Source organism: Nasonia vitripennis (genome assembly GCF_009193385.2).
Source record: "Nasonia vitripennis strain AsymCx chromosome 1 unlocalized genomic scaffold, Nvit_psr_1.1 chr1_random0003, whole genome shotgun sequence".
Classification (NCBI taxonomy): Eukaryota; Metazoa; Arthropoda; class Insecta; order Hymenoptera; family Pteromalidae; genus Nasonia; species Nasonia vitripennis.
The window spans coordinates 513,137-537,035 of NW_022279589.1; the positions used below are offsets into that span (position 1 = coordinate 513,137).

At 32.6% G+C, this 23,899-nt stretch overlaps 2 protein-coding genes across 25 annotated transcripts in view; one reads left to right on the top strand and one right to left on the bottom strand.

Annotated features, from left to right (window-relative positions):
- LOC100115682 (sodium/potassium/calcium exchanger Nckx30C) overlaps window positions 1-23,899 on the bottom strand; it is a 570,283-nt gene that overhangs the window by 136,905 nt on the left and 409,479 nt on the right. The window contains exon 4 of one of the 24 annotated variants that reach the window (XR_004227575.2): window positions 15,771-15,879. The exons of the other annotated variants lie outside the window; for them this stretch is intronic. The gene's annotated coding sequence lies outside the window, so the exon portion shown is untranslated. The remainder of the gene's footprint in view (window positions 1-15,770; window positions 15,880-23,899) is intronic. 24 annotated transcript variants of the gene reach the window in all.
- Window positions 974-5,160, top strand: LOC116417646. The gene is made up of 3 exons (XM_031931837.2): window positions 974-1,312; window positions 3,507-3,651; window positions 4,880-5,160. Exons 1-3 carry the CDS (start codon window positions 1,009-1,011, stop codon window positions 4,947-4,949), a joined length of 519 nt encoding a protein of 172 aa, XP_031787697.1. The 5' UTR covers window positions 974-1,008; the 3' UTR covers window positions 4,950-5,160.

Consider the following 23,899-nt stretch of genomic DNA (forward strand, 5'->3'; position numbering starts at 1 on the left):
TGTAAGAATAGGAAAAAAATTCTAAATTATATGGTTCTACTTAGCATTTTTATGTTACCTTGAAATTAATAGCGAATATAATTTGGCTTTAGCGGTACTGATGTGCTACTGAGAGGAGGGCAGGTCACGTCGAGATCCGTATGATTCGTCTGCATTTAATTCGTTCTTATTTCAAAAAAAAAAAAAGGATTTTGTACCAAAAACATTGTTGTAGTATCACTCATTAAAAATGTAATCCAAGTGGTTAAAGTATAAAAGATAAAGTACGGTTTTTTTAATAGCCAAGATAAAAATACATCTCAAAAAACCAATCAGGCCCCATTGGTGGGAAGTAATGGGTTCCACAGTAGAGCATGATAGGTTTTTCATATATCAAACAATAAACAGAATATAGTTATATTTTTACGAATGTAATTTGAATGTATACGAATTTAAAGGTGTAATAATTTTAGAATTTGAAGAAAAGATAAATTTTATAAAAGTTATCGACATCTCAAAATAATTGGGTAAAAAGGCGAGGTTAAATCTGTTTATATGTTGCTCTTAAAAATGTAATTTTCTTCATTTTTTGCATTATATCATGCAATTACAGTTTAATATAAAATACTATTAACAAAAAAAGTTATTTAAATTTCTATTCTATCATCTTGTTTTCAGTGATTATTTATTGCTTAATAATCCACGCGCAACAGGCTAAAAATTTTATCTGCAAATTTCAATACTTCAAATGATTTTGAATGCTCATGGTGATAAAGGAAGGATACATTGTATCCTTATATTCCAATCCGTTAAAGAATTTGCAAGTCAAAAGTCCTTTCTGTTTAAATAAATCGAAAACTCATTCCACCCGGCAATCCCGTCGTGCCCTGCCGTCCCCTATTAAGTCGAACAGTTAAACTCTTTTATTTCATACCAGATTGTATTCGTTGTCTTAAAAATATTATAATAATGTAGAAATAAATATTATTTATTAAGGCTTTAGCAAAATTTTGGAACGAAAATATCCCTATGGAATTCGAGTACATCCTGGAGAGGGCTTATGCGGTAGCACATTTGCCTCCAGACAAAGTTGGAGAAGGATTTATGCACATCACTAGCCTTGTTGATAATGTAGCAAATGGAAATGGCGTTAATCCAGCTATACTACAAAAGCTGCAAGATTTTGCAGCTTACCTAAGAAGATATTGGCTACCACTTGCTGAAGTATTGTCAGTCTTCCAAAAACCCGTTAGGTCCAATAATACTTGTGAGAATTTTCACTTGTATGCAGCAAAGAAAATGGAAATACGTTCCAACGTTTATAGAATGTTAGGTAAATACAATAATTATTGATATACTGAAAACAATATTATATTACGGAAGTATTTTCTTTTTATTGAAATGCTTATTAAATAATTTATTGAACAAAATCGTAGTTTATTAAAGGTTGAGTTTTAGTTTGTTATCAAACTTTAATTTATTAAGATTTTCTTAAAGTTTGCCTACTTATTTTTATACGAAACCCCTGGTTAAAAATTCCCGATATCTTGTAGACGGTAATATACAAGCCCGATAGATTCGTTTTTTCACAAGAAAGTATAACAAATTCTACTTGGAATCTCGATATCGTGTATAACAAATATATTAGCACACACACATTAGTTTGCTTACAGCATAGTACACTACATTTGACTATAATTGCAGCTAATAAATCAGCCGAATCCATTATTATTAATTTGTTTTATTTTAAAATGATTCTAATAAACAATATTTAGAACAATTATGCGATACTCTTCATTTCACTTAAATGAACCATCAATCTCAATTTACTAATCTATAGCTCAAAAAAATATTATTGATAAACTGTACCATTATATACTAGAGCAAATGTCTCATTTATCAAGTATAAACTTAATATGAACATATTAAATCATTTATTGTGGCTATCCGATTACTTGAAATAATTTAAAATTTTGCTTGGTATCGGTCATTGGACAAAATATAAAATCGACTAATTACAATGACAATATCATAAATTTTATTTAAACTTTTTCATGAACTTCGTACGTTGCCAAATAACGTAATAATGAGTAACTATTGATTTATACTTTACATTAGTATTTATACAAGCTAATAAAAAATCAACAAAATTTAAACCATCGTGTCGTAATTCTTGATTTTGGAGGATTTCAATTTTTTAATAGCTTCTGAAGTATAAATAAAAATTTACTTATTATTACTGTTTTTGAAAATGCCAGAAGTTAATGAATATGTTTAAAGAAAATGTATGGCATTATCATTGTAATTAAATTGATAGATATTTTGGACCAATATTTAAAATTTTTATATAAAATAATCGGAAAGCTATAATGAATGTTGTAAAAGGTTTATATTAAGTTTATTCTTGTTATTTAAGACATTTGCATTATTATAATGGTACAGTTTATAATTAATATTGAGTTGTTGGCTAAAGATATCATAAGTAATAAATTGAAATTGATGACTCGGCCCAGTTGAGTAAAATGAAGAGTATAACATAATTGTCATTGTAAAGATTGTTCGTTATAGAGTCGTAAATAAAACAAAAAGGGAATGTCGTAGCTAAAAACACCTTTTTTAACACAGGCTGCGCGAAATCGCGTGCGTTCAATCGCATTTCGCGCCGCCTGTGTTAAAAAATAATGATCGGTACTCGTGCGAAGTTGATTCTGCACTCGTGTGATTGTCACCCTCGCGTCGCTCGGGCGACAACCCTCACACTCGTGCCGGGATCAACTCTTTCGCACTAGTATCGAAATGTACTATTTTCTGTTCCCTATAACTTTTTGAATAAAGCTTGCAATTGAAAACTGGCTCTGTATCGCTATAGGATTTGGTTTAATAAATCATTCTACCCAATGAAATTTCGATCGGACTTTTAGTTTTTCAAAAATCTTGGCAATACGAGCTGGTGTTTACGCGTATCCACGCGATTGCAGCGCCAACCTTAAAATCTAATTTTACTACTACCTTCTGAAATAAAGCTTGCAATGAAAAACCAAGCCTGTAGCGCCGTAGTATTAAGTTTAATAAATCATTCTACCAAAAGAAATTTCGATCGGACTTTTAGTTTTTCTAAAATCTTGGAAATACTAAATACCTAGCGGCGGATTTACGAAGCTATCTCTTCGACATCCCCTTAAGCTGTCAGCAAACCAATGTGTATGCTAATCTTAAACTCAAATTTATATATGTATTCCTTGTAAAAACTATGTATTAGTTGGAATATTACCAAATTGTTGGCTCACTCGCAAAACCCGTATCCCAATCTTCTAATCTGAAAAAAAGTTATATCTAAAAATTTATTCTACTAATAGAGTTTTTGTCGAGAAACCTTCAGTAGAATACGTTAACAAATCTCGGTGGATTCCGGGGATATTATCGGGAACGTTTTTTACCAGGGAACATGTCAAAATAATTATCATGTTCAATTTTGAGTCCATCAATTTAAAATTAATTTTAATTAATTAAAAAAAAAAATTTCGTAGACGGAATGGGGGCTCAAATGGATAAGACAGCAGCGAATTATGAAATGGCTGAACGAGGTCTTATAGTAACAGTTCAGCGACCAGCGCGTCTCGTAGAAGCTGACTTGGCTATACAGCGAACTGAAAATGAATTTCTATTGGGGCGGTAACTGATATTTTTGATCATACATTATCATTTATCTCTATGTAAATGTAAAAAGGTCCTTTTTATGCATAAAAACCAAAAATTAGCATAAGAATTTAGAAAATTACGATTTTTAAAAATATAAAAATATAGAAATTATAAAACATTATGACGAAAGTTTTGTTTAAAAAGGAATTTTGAAAATACATGAAAATATCTGACTACTGCAGTATACTAGTTCTGTCCTATGTTTTTTATTTGTTTTCATTTCATAAAAAAGGTTCTGTCTCAATACTTTTATTAAAACAAAAAAAAAAAAAAAAACAAAAAAACTAATAAGAAAATAGAAGCTCGCGATTGGAGTATTCATGTTCGTTTTGAGCACATTAGATGACCTAGAATACAGCTAAAGCAACCTTGCTAGAAAAATATTATTTTCTCCCTTGATTGCACAATATACTATTTGACTTAAAGGTTTCGGCATTTGGTATCGTATTAAATAAGGGTCACTGTGGGGACACGGATTACATGAATGGTCATCGCTGCTAATTTTTTCAACTGCACTATTAAAGTTATATACAAGTAGAGTAATAGAAAATCGCAAAAATGTCGCCAGGAAATAGCAGAAAGCATGCGGCGAATAGGAAGACATGTCAGTAACAATAGCTGTAACAATAAAATATAACTTCATATTGTACACTTCTCGCATTTTTTGCGTGATTGAAAGTATTTATATATATGGATGGTTCTCTGTGAAATCGACCGGTCAAAGAATAAATATCGCTATAACTCTGGGAATATCTTCTATAGGTTGCAAAAGGATCCTATGAATATTTTCACATTTTTTTAATCTATATTCTTCGAGTTACAAGGGGTCAAAGTAGGTGAACCCAGCATTATTTTGTTTTTTTGCTATATTGATTAATTTATAGCTCCTCAGAGAAACATTTTTCACTGTAGACATAGATGTATTTTTTTTTATACAATTTTATCACCTTATCCATAAAAATAATTTGAAACTCATAGTAACTCATTGCATGGCGTAAACTCAAGTTTACGCAATGCAATAAATAAAAATAATTACATAGAATTATGCTATCTTTGCTCTGAATATCGAAAGGAGCTTTGGTATCTGTCTTCACGTGTAAATATAAATAAAAACAGATCGTTTCTTTTGGTAAAATTAAAAATTTATACCATACGTCTACGAAATGAGAAATAATTATAATAATATTGTTATTTATCATAGTTATGATGTGGAAGAGTATCTAACGCACATTGCTGGTTTGAGGCGTTATCATTTTGCAAGAGGTTGGTAAAATTATTAATAGTAATGTAGATTATATAAAATTTTAAGAACAAACAAAAATACTTCCTAGTAGAAATATTGGCAATATCTGTACTTACAGAGATTTGCTACTTATAATGAATTGACTAGTTATAGTAAATTTCTGTAACTCATATGTTAATTTATTCCATAAAAACAATGGACTTTCTCAGCTTCAAAATATTGATCGATACATTGTTTTATTTTTGTAACCCACCTGAACTAGTTAGTATCTAAAAGAAATCAGAAAAAGCAGCATTTTTGGTGTATTTATTAACACCTATTAGCAACCAAAAAAAATCATTTTTATAAAATAAGATTATTTACTAAATCACATCATGCTTTGCAAAAAATGAAAACTAACTTTCGATTAATGGGATAGTCATTCTAGTAATACCTTATAAGAACAAATGATTTAGATATACAAGAAAATGATTAAATGATTTCTTTTATTTAGTACACAAATTCAATGAGCGGATTCGGCGGCCTCAACGAAGAGCGAATGAAGAACATGAAGAAGACGAAGAAGAAGAAGAAGAAGAAGGCGAAGAAGATGAACAAGAAGACAACGAAGATAATGTACACTTTGAGATAAATGACATCGCATATCTGAGAAACGAACTGAATCCTGACGCTGGACCTGGTAAAGACATACTTGTTATATGTATACTAGCAAAATCAAGCGCGCCTCGCGCGCTTAATATTGCACGGTGCGCTTCTTTCGTCCATTCTAAAAAGCACTCGAACTTTAACAAATATTTTCACACTCTATATACATATGGGGAATTCCTCAGAACTTTTAAACTCCTACGTAAGTGGATAAAAATTTTATTTACATTTACAATTTCATGTCGAATAAACGGTATTTTCATGTAAGAGTAAGAAATATAGATGTCTATGAAGAATCAACCTCATAGGTGCCAGCTTAAAATGATTCTCAGAAGATAAGTAGACTAAAATCTGTAGATTTGGTGTCTAAGTTGAGTAAACTTGTCTATTCTTAACAGGTTTTCTCGGACGCCGTTAAAGATATCGATTTTTTTCCACGTTAAATAAGTCAGCTTTTATTATTACACAACTTCATCTAAAAGGAAATTCGTGTGCGATTCTCGGAAAAAAAAAATTTTTTTCTTGCGCTGTATCTGTGTAAGTACATTTTTGCGTTTTTTTATTGTCACAAAATTGAATAGTAAACATGCGCGCCGTCTTTTTAAATCTTAATCTAACTACATAGGATAATAGTTTCATATCAAAAGGAACATTGAGCCGAAGTCAGATTCATGTGCTGTAAATATCCTTGATATGGGAGCACTTGAAAGATTGATTTTTGAGACGTAACTCGTGTAAAAAAAACAGTTTTTTTGTGTAGCACATGTATAGTATCATGTATATAGGCCAAATTGTGGTTGTAATCGTTTTCCGTACGGTCGTCTCCCATTCTCGCTACGTGCCCTGCCCATCCCAATCTGCGCGATTTTATTATTCTGTTAATATTTGGTGACGCGTACAGATTGTGTAACTCATCATTGTGTAGTCTCCTCCATTCCCCGGTTTCCTCATCTTTCTTCGGCCCGTATATTTTTCGCAAGACTTTATTTTCAAATACCCTAAAACGGTTGTCCGCCTGCTTAGTGAGAGCCCACGTTTCGCACCCGTACAGAACCACCGGCAGTATTATTGTCCTGTATATTCTTATTTTAACGTTTTTAGACAACAGCCTCGACTTAAGTAAATTACTCACGGCGTAGAAGCAAGCATTACCCGAATGGAGTCTCTTATTTATTTCGACATTAATCTCGTTTCTATCATTTATGGTCGTACCCAGATACCTGAATTCGCTAACCTTTTCAAAAGTAAAATTCCCAACTCTGAGATCTTCCTCCCCTCTGCAGATGCCTAGCTTATCCACAATCATGTACTTTGTTTTTGATTCACTCACTTCTAACCCTGTATACATCACCGCTTTTATGAGGATTTCCGCGTTTCTTGCTACCGTTTCCCTACAATCCCCCAGTATATCCAAATCATCTGCGTAGCCTAGTATCTGCGTTGTTCCATTAAGCGTTGCGCCCAGCTGGCTAACCTGCATTTTTCTAACGGCATACTCTAACGTTAAGTTGAACAGCACCGTAGAGAGCCCATCCCCTTGTTTTAAACCATCGCGTATCATGAAGGGTTCTGATACATTACCGCCTACTCGGACCTTTCCCGTGCTTCCGTTCAGACATATTTGAATTAATCTCACGAGTTTTTTCGGTACACCGAGAAGTACTAGAATTTGATACATTTTGCTTCGCTTAATAGAGTCGTACGCTTTTTTAAAATCTATAAATAGTTGGTGTATGGTTTCGTAAAATTCTCACTTTTTTCTGGACTCTTTTTACTAAGGAAAAAAATATTCGCATTCATAATATATTTATATTTAAAGTTCTAAAGGCTTAACTGAAGTTGAAGTTTAAATGTATGAATGTACGTTACAATTATATTTCAAAAACGCCTCAGCCAATCAATCTTAAACTTGGATGCTGCATTGCATTACTCTCAACAAAGGTAAATAGTCGAGTTACAGTGATATATATATATATATATATATATATATATATATATACAGGGTGAGTCATTTTAATTTGACTCACCCTGTATATATATATATATATATATATATATATATATATATATATACAGGGTGAGTCATTTTAATTTATATATATATATTAATCAAAATTTTGAAAATTTTGGAATATTTGGAAATTGTTTCAAAAGTTTTTAACGATTTAAAGCTTTAGTAAGGAGATGAAAAAAAAAATCAAGAGCAGCAAAAATATTTGTCATATTCGACCATATTTGTTGCTCTTGATTTCCGATTCTTTAATTATTGTAGGCTCGTTCTACCTTATAGGTAGCGAAAATGGATTAATTTATACCTGGATTAAGACCAGTTAATCTTGCTCTACATTTTGTCTGACGCTCGGAAAACCCTATTTTCGGTTCACTTTATAGGCGCCGAAAATGGTCTTATTCATGCACGTGTTATAAATAAGCTTATTCAAGTTTTTTAACAATAGTGCTTTTCACCTATATTTAACAATATTGACACAATATTACAAATAATGTTAGAGCAGTATTGCTACAATATGCTTATTGTATTTTGGAAATGCAATCCGAAAACGGACATCATGCCTTACAGTAGTATTGCAGGAAAATTTTCCGAAGGTTATAAAATCCTGGTATAATATTTTCGAATCTGCAAATGCAGTCTTCCGTCACTATTGCTAGAAGATTGGATGCTATATTATCCCGAAACGAACCAATATAGACCCCAATCTTTCAGCAATATTGCTTAAATGTTGTGTTCAAAGATTCGCTGGATTCAATAATATTGTTGAAAAATTATAAAACCTTGCTAAGCTTTTGGAGAAATATTGCTGTGGACCGTTATGTCCGTTCTACCATTGTAAGTTCGCCTGCAGTCTGGGCCTGCCTGTGTACAACACCCAATATCGTCCGAATATTATCTCAAGGTTGCAATACGAAATTTGGCAACATTGCATAAGGGCATTATAATGTTACTGCGACTATGAAACAACATTCTCACTAGATAGTACAATATTTCATAAATATTGTTATATTATCTAAAATCATTTTGCATTTATAAAAAAAAGATTTATACCATTGCAAACATTTTTAAATACGATATTGTTTAATCTGGTAGCATTGCTGTCCAATAGTCGGATCAAGATTATTATGTCATTGTGCAATATTGCGGAATCTAGTTATGCAACCTTAAGACAATGTTCTAACGATATTAAGTGCTGTAGACGAGCCGGCCCAGAGCAGGCGAACTTGCAATGGTAGAACGGACATAGCTGTCTACAGCAATATTGCTTCAAAAGCTTAGCAAGGTTTTATAATCTTTCAACAATATTATTGAATCCAGCAAATCTGTGAACGCAATAATGCTGAAAGATTCGGGTCTATATGGGAACATAAGAACTCGTGAAAACGCTTATATAATTTTTTTCATTTAATGTTTTTACCTTTATTTTACAATATTGACGCAATATTGCAAATAATCCTTGAGCAATACTGCTGCGAAATTTTTATTGTTTTTTTGAAATGCAGATAATAGTAATATTTTGTTGTCTTAGTTTTATTTAGTTTGCTAGATATTTTAGTTAGATTTTTTTAGGTGTAAAATTTTACAATTAAGAAAATTAATAAATTACAACAGACAATAATTATCAATAAGTGAGACAACAATTTTATCAAAACAGTTTTCTTCATTTTATAATTGCTGTCTTCTACGTTCACTAGCTTGTTCCCAATCAAAATAGCTATTTTCAGATTTCTGCACATTTTTCGTAACTTTTTTAAAAACACACCTTTAATAACATTAAAGAAAATTAAATTTTATAAAAGATAAAGGTTAGGCGAGTTTGATATATACCGCAACGAAATAACAGGTAAAAAAGAACTGAGATCAATCAACCAAAGTTAAGTTTATTATATTTTAGAACACTCGGTTAATACTGTCCTGCCATGTTATAACCAGGGCCAGAAGGACCCTGTTTATTGTAAATTAACGTCGGGCGTGCAGAAGGGACGGCTCGGCCGACTCAGATCATGCACGTGTTTTTACACGAGCCCGCGGAGGCGGCGTAGGTCGGGTCGTAGGAAATAACACACGAGAAGTTTAGATAAGGAAATGTATATTCAACTGTAACTATACACGGAGGTGCAAACACCGCACACTTCGACGAACGATAAAGAGAGACGAGAGATATTACCCTGTCGACGTGAGAGAGTGAGAGTGCAGGTACTTACAACTCGGTAGTGGCAGTAGTACTTGACGCAACGGACGTGGTCCAGTCTCGGACGTGGAGATGTACAGTTCGGACGGGCGTCGCAGCAGCTCGTCGGTAACGCACGGATGAATATCGTTCGCTCTCGAGATGCTCGCAGGACTCACAACAAATCCGCGTATACAGTAGCGCGAGCTACTCGTGTGGATAGCGCAGCGAGACTAACTCTAGTCGCGGTTCTCCCGGCCGTCGGCACATCGTTGTCATATCTCGCCAACGCTGTGCGGCCAGGCGGCAACCGCGCTACCTATGCTCTCACTCTCTCTGTCTCTATCTTGCCTCGTTTCTCGTTCTTGCTCGTTTCGGCGCTCGTTGGCAGCTTGCTGAAACAATAATCTTATTACATTTAGTACATGATTAGCCGTTAGACATTTGACGTGCACTTAGCCGTCACAATTTAATCTTAATGAAGCGAGAAACAACTCTCAAGATACTTACTACGTAACTTCATATGACCGTTTTATTGTACCCATGGTGTTTTTATGGCGTTCTAATACATAGAGAGAAAATGTTCACCAATAAACAAAATGAAACGGTCATGGCAAGTTAGGTAGTAAGTATCTTGTGAGTTTTTCTTATTAATCAGTATATAACTTAAGTTAAGTAAGCCCTTTATTGACTAAAACAAATATTGTTGCTTCATTATGATTAAATATAATAAACTGGGTTTTGGTTAATTGATCTCATTTCTTTTTTATCTGTTATTTCGTTGCGGAATATATCAAACTCGCCTAACATTTTACTTTTTTAAAAGCTAATTTTTGAGTTTTTGTCCTTTTTATTAAATTTCTTTAAGTATTTTATATTTCTTCTAAAAATAAAATATAACCATCTTTAGCACCTTTTGACCATGGTTTTATTGTAACATTTTTATCACTTACACCTCATCGGCCACCTTGTACACTTAGACACTGACCTTGAATGATTGTTACACCTAGACAAAAATAACCACGAAGCACACCCCCTAGACCTCGTCATCGGTCACCCCGTACACCTGACACCGCCCTCGAATGATGTATTTACCTAGTTATAACAATTTACGGAGCGCACCACCTAAACCTCGTCATCGGTCACCCCGTACACCTAGACACCACCTTCAAAATATTTCCACACCTAGACACTAAAAAATATATGTGAGCGAGCATGCAGAAACCCGATGAGAAAGCAATATCCATCTGTGTATAGCTGTGCGGCCAACTTCACGGTCCTAACTTGTGTCAGCTAACTTAACGGTCCTAACATTTTTTGATTTAATTTGACCATTTTGTGAATGACACACTCGTGTATTATATCAAAGGTAATTTTTATCAATATTTTTGTTGATAATCATAGTTAGGCATAATAAAACATGATATAAGTCAAAATATATTAGAGACAAGAAAGAAATGCATTTATTTCTTTGTAATGAAAAATGCGAACTCTAACATAGAAGTAAATAGTAGCGCGGGTACCGTGGCTTAGTCTGCTTCTGAAATTCGCCTTCGCGGCGCTGCCGCACCACTTTATAATAGAATCTAATTAACGTAACTATTGAAAACTGTTGAAATTTGGCACCATCCGCAGTAAACTAAAAAAATACTGAAAAAAATCAATGATACCTGTAAATAACTGTTGACTTTGTCTCAATTCCGACATTCTTCTGCTGAACATTTATGGAAGATTATGTAATTTTATAGAAAATCATATTTTATATCATCATATAAAGATAAATTAATTTTATTATTATTTTATTTAATTCTTATCTTAATTATTGAATAAGACAGTATTTAAAATATATTACGAAATATTGTGCGTAAAATGCACTATTACGCACGCTCCGTGTGCGTTCAAGTACATTTTCCGCCCCCTGTATCAGGAAATAACGTTCGATACACATGCAAAAAATTGATTTTTATAATTTTATAAATAGATAAAATTTAGTTGTCAAAATTGACACTTTATTGATTGTAGAATAAATACAGAATGCTTCAATGCATCTATTTTTGAATACGGTTTTACCATTTAAAAAATAATCTTCAATTATAACTGTTGAGTGTAAGCGAGCAGACTTCGGCCCGCCGGAGACTCCATGTGTGCAAGGCATGATGGAACTGCGCTCTCCCCCTCTTACCGGCCTCGCCGCAGCTGCGGCGGCGGCGGCGCTTACTTCTCTCTGAGCTCTCGAGACAGAAAGACGCGTTCGCATTCTTATACGTTTTGAATATACTTATTTGTGTTTTATACATATATATAAAACAAGAATTGCTGAAAAATGTAAACTACTTTACTCAGATACTGACAGTTTATTATATAAAATATATTGTCACGACATTTATGATTTTATTAAACGAGATATTGGGAATTTTGATACTTCTTATTTTTTACCTGATAATGTATTTTTCACAATCCGTGCATGAAAAAGGCCCTTTTCCATGCGTGAAAAACGAATAGAAAATCAAATTTTTCGTAGCAACAGGTGGAAAGTTTTTCCTCCCGCAATAATAGAAATCGTAGTAGTGATAGAAAAACAACAACAACATCGACATCGTACGACAACAACGACGAGAAAAACAGGCAGAAAAACACAAAGGACGATAGTGAACACACTGATTAATAAGCTACTTTTCGAGCTAAATTTGACGGGACATCAATACTGCGGTCCTGGTGCAAAATTGAAGGAGCGCCTTGCTCGAGGTGATTCTGGAATCAATCTACTTGATGCAGTCTGTAAACAGCACGACATTGCCTATTCGAAAAATCGAGAGAGTGTTGAAGCTAGAAATGTGACTGACAATGTTTTAGCTGATAAGGCCTGGCACCGAGTTTTTGCTAAAGATGCAAGTTTAGGTGAAAAGGCTGCTGCTTATGCTGTAACAAACGCAATGAAACTAAAATCTAAATTTGGTATGATAATAAAGAAGAGTAGGAGAAAAAAGAAACCAGCTTCTATCACACTCGCTAATGTAGTCAAAACAACTGCCAAATCTTTAACTCCAGGGAGCAAATATTCACCTGTTACGATTCGTAATGCTTTAAAAAAAGCACGTGAAACTGTCAAAAAATTCGGTGGAAAGACGAATGTCCACGTTCTACGTGTATTATCAAAACCTCAAAAAATTCGAGGATTTCTTCCATTTCTAATTCTGCTTTTTGATAGATTAAGTGCAACATGTGCATTGGAAGGTGGTGCAGCTGGTATTGCAAAAGCAGTAAATGCTGCTTATGCAGCCAAACGTAAACTTGAAGAAAGCAAACGACACAATAAAACTATGGAGGCTATTGCTTTAGGTAAAGATCTTTATCTAATGCCATATAAAAAAGATTACGGTGTTTTTCTTGAATCTCACAAAGGTCAATGTCTTGACAAAATACATGCGAAAATCCGCAAAAAAATGCAAAAAAGAAATTTTGTATGAACAAAAAAGAGAATCAGCAGAAAAAAAACTTTGAAATAAATTTGCCAAAAAAAGATCTTACTGACGTAGATTTATTAAAATATGTTAAAATTTTAAAAATTCCATATTTTCGTGGTATTATTATGAGAAATTTACCACCCAAAAATGGACCGCGTTATTATGAATCAGCAGTAGTTTAAAAGCAACAAAAAGTTTTATTGAAAACTTTAATTAGAAAAAAAAAATGAATATTAAATCTCATAACAACTTTTTAAATTTCGAAATTTAAAAAAAATTTTTTGGTAACTTCAAAAACATTGCACTTCTATTAGTTTTAACCGACATAACTATTTGTTTTTCTCCAAAACAATTAGATTTTTTCATGTGGGAAAGATCTGAAATGTACTAGTCTTCGCCGCAAATCTGAACCGTACTAGTCTTTATAGCAAATCTGAACCGTACTAGTTTTCGTAGCAAATCTGAACCGTACTACTCTTTGTAGGGACCGACGATATATTCTTAAGGTGTGTGGATGTAGTGCGAGCATTGTGCCTCTTGCGAATGTGTGAGTGAATTTCCTTATCTTGTCTTCCTAATTTCTCCTTCTTGCTGCTTCCTTCTATTCCTGGTGTGCTTGTCGTATACTGGTGTGCGAACGTCATTTTTATCGCTGCTTCGTCGTGGTGTTTAGTTGAATAAAGTCCGTTTGAAGTGCGTCCATTTTGTTGTTGACGGATTTGGATTCGGATTCGGATCGTAACGAATGCCCTGCGCGCTTGAAAATTTTGTATCGTGATTATTATGTTCGCGGATTCGGTTCTATTCGCAATTGTCTCAATATTCAATTTATATTAATAAAATCTTATTGTTTTCTCTAAATTTAATTATATTTCTTGTATCATCGCCTTGAGTTTTAATAATTTTTTCTGGTTTTCGTCTTTGTTTTTTTATTTAAATTGTTTGTTTGTTTCTATTTGTTTGTGTTTTTCATAAAGTAATTTTTGGTGCTAAAAGTGAGCATCTCACAATAGTTTTGGTGATTTACAACCACCATGAGAACTTATAAAGTATTTTAGAGTGAAAACTACTAAAAAATACAATCCAGAAAGGTATCAAAATTTTAATATCTACGTATGTGGGTATCTATGTTTAGAATTTTTGTGTGGGGCTAAATAAGGTGTTGCATCATTTTTAAATCTTCAGTTCGCTAGATACGATCATGGAGGATTCCTTAATGCTCAGTCTATCAGGAAAGTCATTCATTCTAGAAGTACAATATTTTCCACCTATAGAATTACCACCTAGCAAAAACTATGTTCTCGGGTTAGTTAAACTCCTGACTTTTAACTCTATTCCTAATATTGATATTGGTTGTAATACGTTTTACGTAGGAGGACAAATATCTACATTAGCGACGGTAGTTGGGAAATTGAAGATATTGAGCGCACTTTACAAGAAAAACTTGCACCTGAAGGAATATCATTATTTTGAAAACCTAATAATAATACGCTCAGATCTACTATCAAGTGTAGTCACGAAGTTGATTTACTAAGCGTATTTTATCTGCAAACACAACGCATAAATCTGATTTACCTGTAGCAATTCTGAAGGTCAACGTCTTAAGAGTTGAGTGCAACATCATGTCAGGAACTTATATAACAATCAAACAGCTGTTCTTCCTGGTTATAAAATTATTGAAGTTTCTATGCAAGTAATTTATTTACCTGTAGCTGTTAAGATCATTGACAATATACAATTGCGTATTGTAGATCAAGACGGTGATTTGGTAAATTTTCACAGGGAAATTATAACTATCAGACAACATATAAAATCTATATTATAAAATATGAACATAGTTTATAATAATAATAAATTAAGTAGGGATTATATTAAAAGCGCACCATACCACCAACAACTCAATCGAAGGAGTCCGCTCAAGGCGTTAACAATAGAAAATATACAATTTAAAAAAAATCTTGGTCTAAGAGTAAAATTTCGTGGAAAAAAATAACATGTAAAATATTTTGCTGTTTCAAAACACAATAGAGGAAGCATTGAGTATACACTCACTAGTAGTGTTTGACAAATAATACCTTCTTCAAATGTGTTACATATAATTGGTCAAATAACAAAGGTATCAGGGGGAGTGCTTACAAATACAAAGTAAGTCAACAATGCTATTTGTCATTTGTTTGAGGAAATACGTTATGAAATGAACGGGATCGGAATTGATAAATGTAAAAATGTTGGCTTAACAACACTCATGAAAAATTTTATATCGCTTAATGATAGTAAGAGTTTGTTGTATGAAAATTCAGGATAGATAGATATCTAAGAAAAAAAAAATTAACAGATGCTAATGGTTATTTTGATGTATCAATACCATTAAGTATGATTCTTGGGTTTGCTGAGGATTATTGAAAAATAAAAGTCAACATGAAATATGAACTGATTCTTACAAGATCTAAAAACGATTTTAATTCTGTTATTTTAACAGTAGTAACGGGAGAAAATAATAAACGCATAAATGAAAATTTTTAAATTAACATTTCGAAAATTGAATGGTTAATGACTTACATTATTATGTCTGATAAATACAAAATTCGCCTTCTCAATTTTCTTTAAAAAGATAAATCTATAGCTATGAGTTTTCGTGCATGGGAACTATATGAATATCCATTACTTCCTAGAACAACAAAACACGTTTGGACTGTTAAAACATCAAATCAACGAGAAAAGCCTCGCTACATAATTTTAGGGTTTCAAATGAATCGTAAAGGTCAAAGAAGCACAAATTCTAGTAACTTTGATCACTGCAATTTTTCTCAATTCACAATATTACCCTTACAATAATTCAAATCTTAGCATTAATCAAAATCAGTATGCTATATTATACGATATGTATGCTCATCTTCAAGATACATACTATAATAGAGGTGCAGAGCCTATACTCAACAAAAGCGATTTTTTGAATTTTGCACCTTCAACAGTTATTGACTGTTTTAAACAAAGTAAGTCATTAGAAAAAGCTCCCGAAGATGTACGGTTGGAATTCGTGGTTCGAGAAGATTTTCCAGCAGCAACATCAGCTTACTGTTTAATTCTACACGATCGTATTATTGAGTATAACGCTATTAGAAGGAATGTGAAAAAAAAATTGTTTACGCAGTGGGGGGGGGGGTACAGCTTTAAATATAAGCGCAACGGACTCTGGCAAGACAATTGAACATCATGACAGCATACGTACTAGATGCGCAAGGCTTTCAGCAGCCCATAAGACAATTTGTAAAGGAATTATCTATTGTTTTGCTTTATGTGAATTCATCAGTGACGCAGATGTATCTCTTAAACCACCTGTGTCATGGAGAAGACTACCAGCAAAATACAATTTTACTAATTTATGGTTGGAAAGAAATTATCACTATACTAATAAGACTTAAGTAAATCCTTAATAAAATCTTATTATTATATTTAAATTGAGATATACACATTTATGCTAAAACTTTGCTTATATAACCCTGCTATTTATAATATAAAATTGAGTACGGAGTTCAAAGAACAGAGAATAAAGTTACCAGTATCAAATTTTGATAATTTATTAGATGAAAAAAAAACATGTTATCGTCATGGAGATTTACTTCCTAATAATATTCGAGCTACTTTATGCAGACTATCCAATTCTGGTAAAACTAATGTGCTCCTTTCTGTTATAATACATCCTGATGGACTTAAATTTGGAAATGTTTATGTATATTCAAAATCTCTTGAACAATTCAAATATGTATTTCTCGAACGTCTTTTGAAGCCTCTAAATGGTATCCAATATTTTCCATTTAAAGATAAAGGATGAAGTGGTGTCAATCGATGACGTACTTCCTCTATTGTACATTCTATTGTAGTGTTCGACGATATAGCGTGTGAGAAACAAGATAATATTAAACCTTCTTTTGTATAGGAAGACACACAAATTTAGATTGTTTCTACCTTTGTCAATCGTATGCTCGTATTCCAAAACATTTCATATGAGATAATGCCAATATGTTAGTTTTATTTAAAGAAGATGATATGAATTTAAGACATATTTATAACGATCATGTTAATTCAGATATGTTTTACAATACATTTAAATATTTTTGTTCAATGTGTTGGAAGAATAAGTATGGATTCGTTGTTATTGACAATGTTATGTTACGAATTATGGAAATATCAACATGTCGAAATACAAGCACAATCAAAAAAAAGTATTCTCAGTGAACTTGAAAAATCAAGAGCAGCAGTCAAGCGAAAATATAAACTATTACAACAGAGTAGAAATAGTTCTAAAAAAATTTAGATGAAACTTTCAAGCCTATTACTGTACCTCTTGAAAAACTTATTGATCTTACTCAAACATCAATTCAGCAAAAAAATTTAGTCAAAGCAAGAACAAAAAAAAAAACGTGATAATTTTTCGAACAAAAAGGAAAGCAGATCAACTAATGATAATAATAAAACCGCTCAATAAATTACAGACGATAGTAAAGAAAATCAATCAACTACCGACGATTCTAATAAGGATGATATTACTATTCGTAATTCAAAAATATCATTCAAAACAGCTGAAAGTGAACAGGACGATGATGAAGCAGTTTCATTTAATAAACATTATTTATCTATACTTTTAAGAAGCCCAAAAAGTTGGTTAGATAATATACTTGGAGTAAGACAAGAAAATAATGAACTGAAAATTTGTGATTCAACAATTAGTACTACACAAAATAATGCGATTGTTAAGAATAAAATAATTATTTTGCATGTAGAGGTTTACTTAAACTTCTTTTCAAAAAGCAACTTGACGCAGTGCGGATAACTTTTCACGACATTGACAATTATCGGCAAATTATTGAGCAGACAAACGCTTTTCGAAAAAATAATGAAGAAGATCAACCTGTGCGTCAACTCAATAGTCAAAAGAATAAAACTTACATCCAACCATTTTTTAATAAAGAGATAAGACATAAAGCTGTTGAAGGAAAGGAACGGGGCTTCTACCGAGGTATAAACTTATGAGAAAATATTCTCTAACAGTTTTGTGTACTGGGATGATCCTGATTAATTAGTCGATCGCCTTCGCATATTAATAGCTGAGTCATCAGCTAGTAATAATAAACATATAAATGAGATACATTCTATCATAGATGAGCTCCGAGAAGCAAATTTAATATATTAAGAGAGGGAAAAAGAGCAGCTAAGCTATAAAAATGAAAAAAGTTCATTTTGATCTTGATAAAACTATTGTTCACGTAATGTATGTTGCGGGCATATGCAAGTCGAACAGCTTGACATTCCAAGTGACAACAAAAAGCATGTGATAGGGAGCGTTTCAAAATACGAATCGAACGTTTAAGCAAAATTATTAATCCTGTTTTAGAAAAAAAAATATGAAGCTATATATGTGTTTGGACGACAACTTGACGAAAGCAATGTCCACCCGGTGTTGGTTACAAGGTCACCGCCGATAGACATTTTAATTTGAAAAATAAAAGATTAAGTAATGTTGCTGATGCTTAAGAAGTAAATAATGCAGTTAATTTAAGTACGATGCAACGTGCAATTGAATGGAAAGTGAAACTTTTAAATGATATTGCAAGTAAATTGAGAGAAGATCTTGATAAGTTAGGGCAAATAGTTGAAGGAAATTTCAAGATCCAGTTTCCGGCCATTGCTGCTCCACATATATTCAGAAGTAGAAATTTGATTTTTGTTCCGCCTCGTTGCCAAGTGAGATACGGTCGGGCACTTGCGCCCTATTTTTTATTTTTTATAGGTACGGGCCTGTACTGAAGCGCGAGAGCCGCTCGTACATAGTACGCCAGTGCGCACTAGCCCCGCCTACTTTCTCGCTTCGGAGCTCAGCCTGATCGTTCTCTCTCAGTCGCGTGCACCGTCGCGTGCAACGTGCCGCGCGCGCTTCGGCTTTCATCGGGTGCTCCCGTGCCGCGTCTGCGCGTAAATAAACTCGGTAATAGCATTGCGTAAATGAAAATGCGTTACCGAGTTTATCTTGTCGAGCGCCGCTCTCACGTTCATTCTCGCATCGTGCGGGAGCCATACGCATTCTCTCCGAAACCTTCAAGCAATCTATCACGCCGCAGCGCAAATCAATTTGTTTCGCTCTGACGTCGTGTTTTCCAGAGAATTTCAACAACCGCAGCCACGAGATCGCAGAGTTCGAGGCATCCCGTGGCATCCGACATAGTTTTAACACTCGCCCGGTAGTTGTCCCAGGACGCACGTCGTCATCTCATCTTCAAAAATTGTCATTAATTTCATACTAACTAACAACTACGCGGAACCGAGCGTACTCTCTATGAAGTTTATTTCCTTTCTCTTCGAGTAGCATTTTGTTTTCACGGAATTACGCATACCTGGGCGTTGAGCATGCGTTCCGACCAACGCATCACGCTACAGAGTTCATTCATTATCTTTTCACATTCAATAGTCTGGTTCATTTTCTTGTAAAACCACGTACCGTAGATATTATTTCCGTTTCAGACTCAATCATCAAGTACGTTTATATCAATTTTCCTTTGTTTATCGCGTATTCTATTTAATCAATAAATATTTCATTATATTCCATGAATCATTAATTTCGAATTTAATAAAAATAAAATATATATTTCTTACTTATTTCAAAATATATTATGGTGTCGTGTAAAATTTATTTATATCTTCCGTCCTTTCACTCCTGCGCCATGTGTCTTAATTTATGATTATAAAGATAAAATATTTAAACATTATTTGCGATCCAAACGCAAATAAGAATCTTTCAAAATAGAGACAAGATTAATGGCAAATTTTCAAACTTAAATCTTGTTATTTAAAGCTTCTTAGAGAATGGAACAACAAAGGCTAGTAGAGGAACTCCATAAACCTGCACGTTGCAATGATTAGCGACGAAAATTTATTATAATTTAGATGAATCGTGACAGGATGATCTTGTGGAGCCTTATGCATCTCAAAATAAAGGTTATAAATTAGCGACGAAATTATAATATGCTTAATATAATATGCTTACAGTTATTGACATATTTTCTAAAATGTTGGAAAACGTAAACGCTTGGACAGTCCCTTTAAAATGAAAAATTGGAAAAGAATTAATTGCAGTAGCTATGGAATCTATTTTGAAAAAAAAGGCCGTACACCAAAAATTTTGCACACTACTGATCATCCCTAGTAGAAATTAATCTAGAAACTGGCAAGTTTTTAGGATTTTAACACAAGAACTTCCCAGTTTTTAGGTTTATTTCTACCAGGGATCGAAAGGAATTTTATAATACCGAATTTCAAAAAATTATGAAATATTATCGAATTAATCTTTATTGAACATACAGCAATCTTAAAGCTTCAATTTGTGAACGTTTTAACAGAACGTTTAAAAATAAAATGTGGATGCATTTTAGTTTACGCGGCAACTATAAATGGATTGATATTGTATCTAAAAAACTGACCACATACAATAATACCAAACATAGCACTATTGGGATGAAGCCCATAAATGTTAATAATAAAAATATTAATGAAGTTTCGTCAAGATTTAGGAAACATTAGCGGTCAAGAAAGAAACAAAATTTAAAATTGGAGATAGAGTGCGAATCAGTAAAAAAATCATATATTTGAGAAAGGTTATACACTCAATTGGACAACAGAAATTTTCACTGTAATTGTTTAAAGCAAAATATCCTGATATGTATCTTATACAATAAGTTCTAAAGAAACGTGGTAATCAAATGTTTGTCAAATGGTTAGGATTTGACACAACTCATAATAGTTGGATAAACAAGTGATATGCACATAAGATGAATTGATATGCAAAGACAGATGGGAAGAGAGAGAGAGAGAGAGAGAGAGAGAGAGAGAGCGCAGGAGAGATTAAGAATGCTACAAGTGAATAAGACTGGTAGATCGTAGCTTTGGTTTTCTCGAACGTTCTATTAATTTATAGAAATGATTTTCTTAGATAGGAATGATCTTCGCATCGACTCCGTTCTAAGAACATTTCTATGAATTTATACAACGTTCGAGAAATTTTATATACATATTAATGGGAAAATATACAATTACATAGTTTATTTATCAACTCTTGATTTGTTTCAAATGAATTCAAAAAGTAGGAGAAGTATTAAAAACTATTATAAAAGGAAGTGATTCAACAGATGAATAACAGTACAGTATAACTCTAAGCAGCGAGAGCATTATTTATTCGCTCTATAAATAAAAATCTCAAAGCTATTCAAACCATGAATTTTGACGAAATAAATCGAGTTAAAGAACAATTGTTTCTACCAACTAAAAAAATATCTGTGTTGGGAATAGATAACAAATTTAAAATATCTAACGTAAAACAAGTGAAAACTGAATTCGGTGAAAAAATTTACATGGAGCTGAAAAGTTGTTTTGGAGTATACCTTCCAGCCAGAATTCAAAGTTTCTGAAAGAAAATGAAGATTAGTTAAATAATTTAAAAAGCCAATGTAAAAATGAAAATATTTATTTGAAATATTTAGGTAATTGTACAACTAAAGTACAATTTGGCAATTCTAAAGAGAGTAATTGAAAGCTTCAAATTATAAAAAGTAAATTAAACTTAAGGAATAGATCACGAAATTGAAAATATTAAACTTCAGAAGTAGATTGAAACAAAAGAGTGATCATCGATGTTATTGTTATGGCATCCTAGGATTCTGCGATAAGAGCTTGACTATAAAGCCTCGAGGATCTTCGGTGTGATCATACAGTCACCGATCAGTCCTAAGTATGGATAGATCAGTTGAAGTTTGCACCGCAATAGTTTTGCACCAATATAGTAAGGGTACATCTATCTAAGCTTGCACCGCATCAATTTTGCACCAATAGATTAAGTTATACAATTTTTATTAAAATTTAACAACTCGGAAGTATAAATACAGCTATGTAATAAGCAAGAAACGTAGTTTTACGTTGCATCCTATCTAATAAATTAACAGATGCACCGATGAAGCTTAAAAATTATACATGTTATGTATAGAGCCGACGGAGGCTTATAAGTTTATAAACCTGCAGAAAGGGTATATCAAACAATTATACATTTTTATAGACATTTATGTAACCACTTCGTGAAATGTTACTTATCTGCAGTTTTGACATTAAATTTCAATCGATTTGAATACAAATTTATTGTTGTAGCAGCACATCGACCCCAATGCGTTTATTGACAATTAAATATTAAAACACTTTAATCGATTTTAATAATCAAGAGTGTAATTTTTGTTGTAATGTTTTTAATTGTAGTTTCGTGAATATATTTGTATCGATTTAAATAGCTATTCATATTTACAACTATAAATCGATCCCAATGAGTTTATTGACAATTAACTCTCAAAAAACTTTAATTGATTTTAATGACTATATATGTTTAAAACCATAAATCGGTCCCAATGCGCTTATTGAAGATTAACTATTAAAATAGTTTAATCGATTTTAATAATCAAAATAATAATTCTTATAGTAATGTTTTTAATTTTAATTATTTACATAAAATTATCAGCTTAAAGAATTTGCTTTACCCTGCTGAAAATCAAGGATTGAAATCGATTGAATTTTATTGAAATTCAATCGACTTTAAACTTTTTCAATACAACCAATCGACTGCACCATACATAGTTGTCATTTTTTTTTCCTCTAATAAACTCTTGGACATCGTCTACAAGAATACCGGGTCACTTGATTATCATTTTCGAGCAGAACTTACACCTTCACGTACATGGTTATTAATGACAATTTTAATTAACACTGGTTTAAAAAAAAGGCTCGTGTCATTAATAAGGAAGATTCGAATTATCACGCATTATGAAGTTATGATAGCGTAGTCGGTAACATGTCTGCTTTTCAAACTAAAGGTTCCCGGTTTGATCCCCCACGACGACTAGGTTTTATTCAGTTTATCAACGTTAACTGCGAAATGCGTTTGAGGCAAATTTGTAAGCGAGCAAAGTAACAAATGCGTTAATTAACTGATATAAAAACCATTTAAACAATAAGATTTAATTCATAAAAGCATTGAATCGATTTCAAGTCTATATCTTAATTCATTTTTGAACATTTCAAATCGATTTAATGTAAAATAATGATACTTATCTAATTAAATTAATTTTAATCGACATTTTTTAATCATTTTCAATCGACTTCGATATCATACATTTTACGCTTTAATCGATTTAAATACCTTTAATTCCTTTTGATTGTAATAACTGGGGATTTAGATATAGTTTCAGAATCGATTTATTTTACTTTTATCGATTTTGATCCGGGTTTTTTAGCAGGGTGCTTAATTCGAAAGTTGGGATGTAAGGTGCTACTATTTTTCTCCCTTATTGTATAACTATATATATATATATATATATATATATATATACTTAAGGGTCCTTAATAATGATATTTTATATATAGTGTTTACTAGAATAACTACTTTTTTTTTACTATTAAACACTTAATAAAAAAAAATTACTTTAACTTTTCAGGAAACGAATACCATGAAGGGCGCTATCTACCTTATTCCGAAAGTACGCGTACCCTCGGAATGGAATAATCTATGTCCCGCAGAAACGAGGACCATCAAACAGTACACCAAAGATTTTGAGATCTTTGTCGTCATGAGGGGATCACAACTCGGTTAATAAAAGTACACA

Coding starts and splice junctions, on each gene's coding strand:
- LOC116417646 (XM_031931837.2), top strand. CDS start 1,009: ATGGAATTCGAGTACATCCTGGAGAGGGCTTATGCGGTAGCACATTTG. Junction 1,313..3,506: donor CAACGTTTATAGAATGTTAG/GTAAATACAATA, acceptor AAAATTTCGTAG/ACGGAATGGGGGCTCAAATG. Junction 3,652..4,879: donor AATGAATTTCTATTGGGGCG/GTAACTGATATT, acceptor TATTTATCATAG/TTATGATGTGGAAGAGTATC.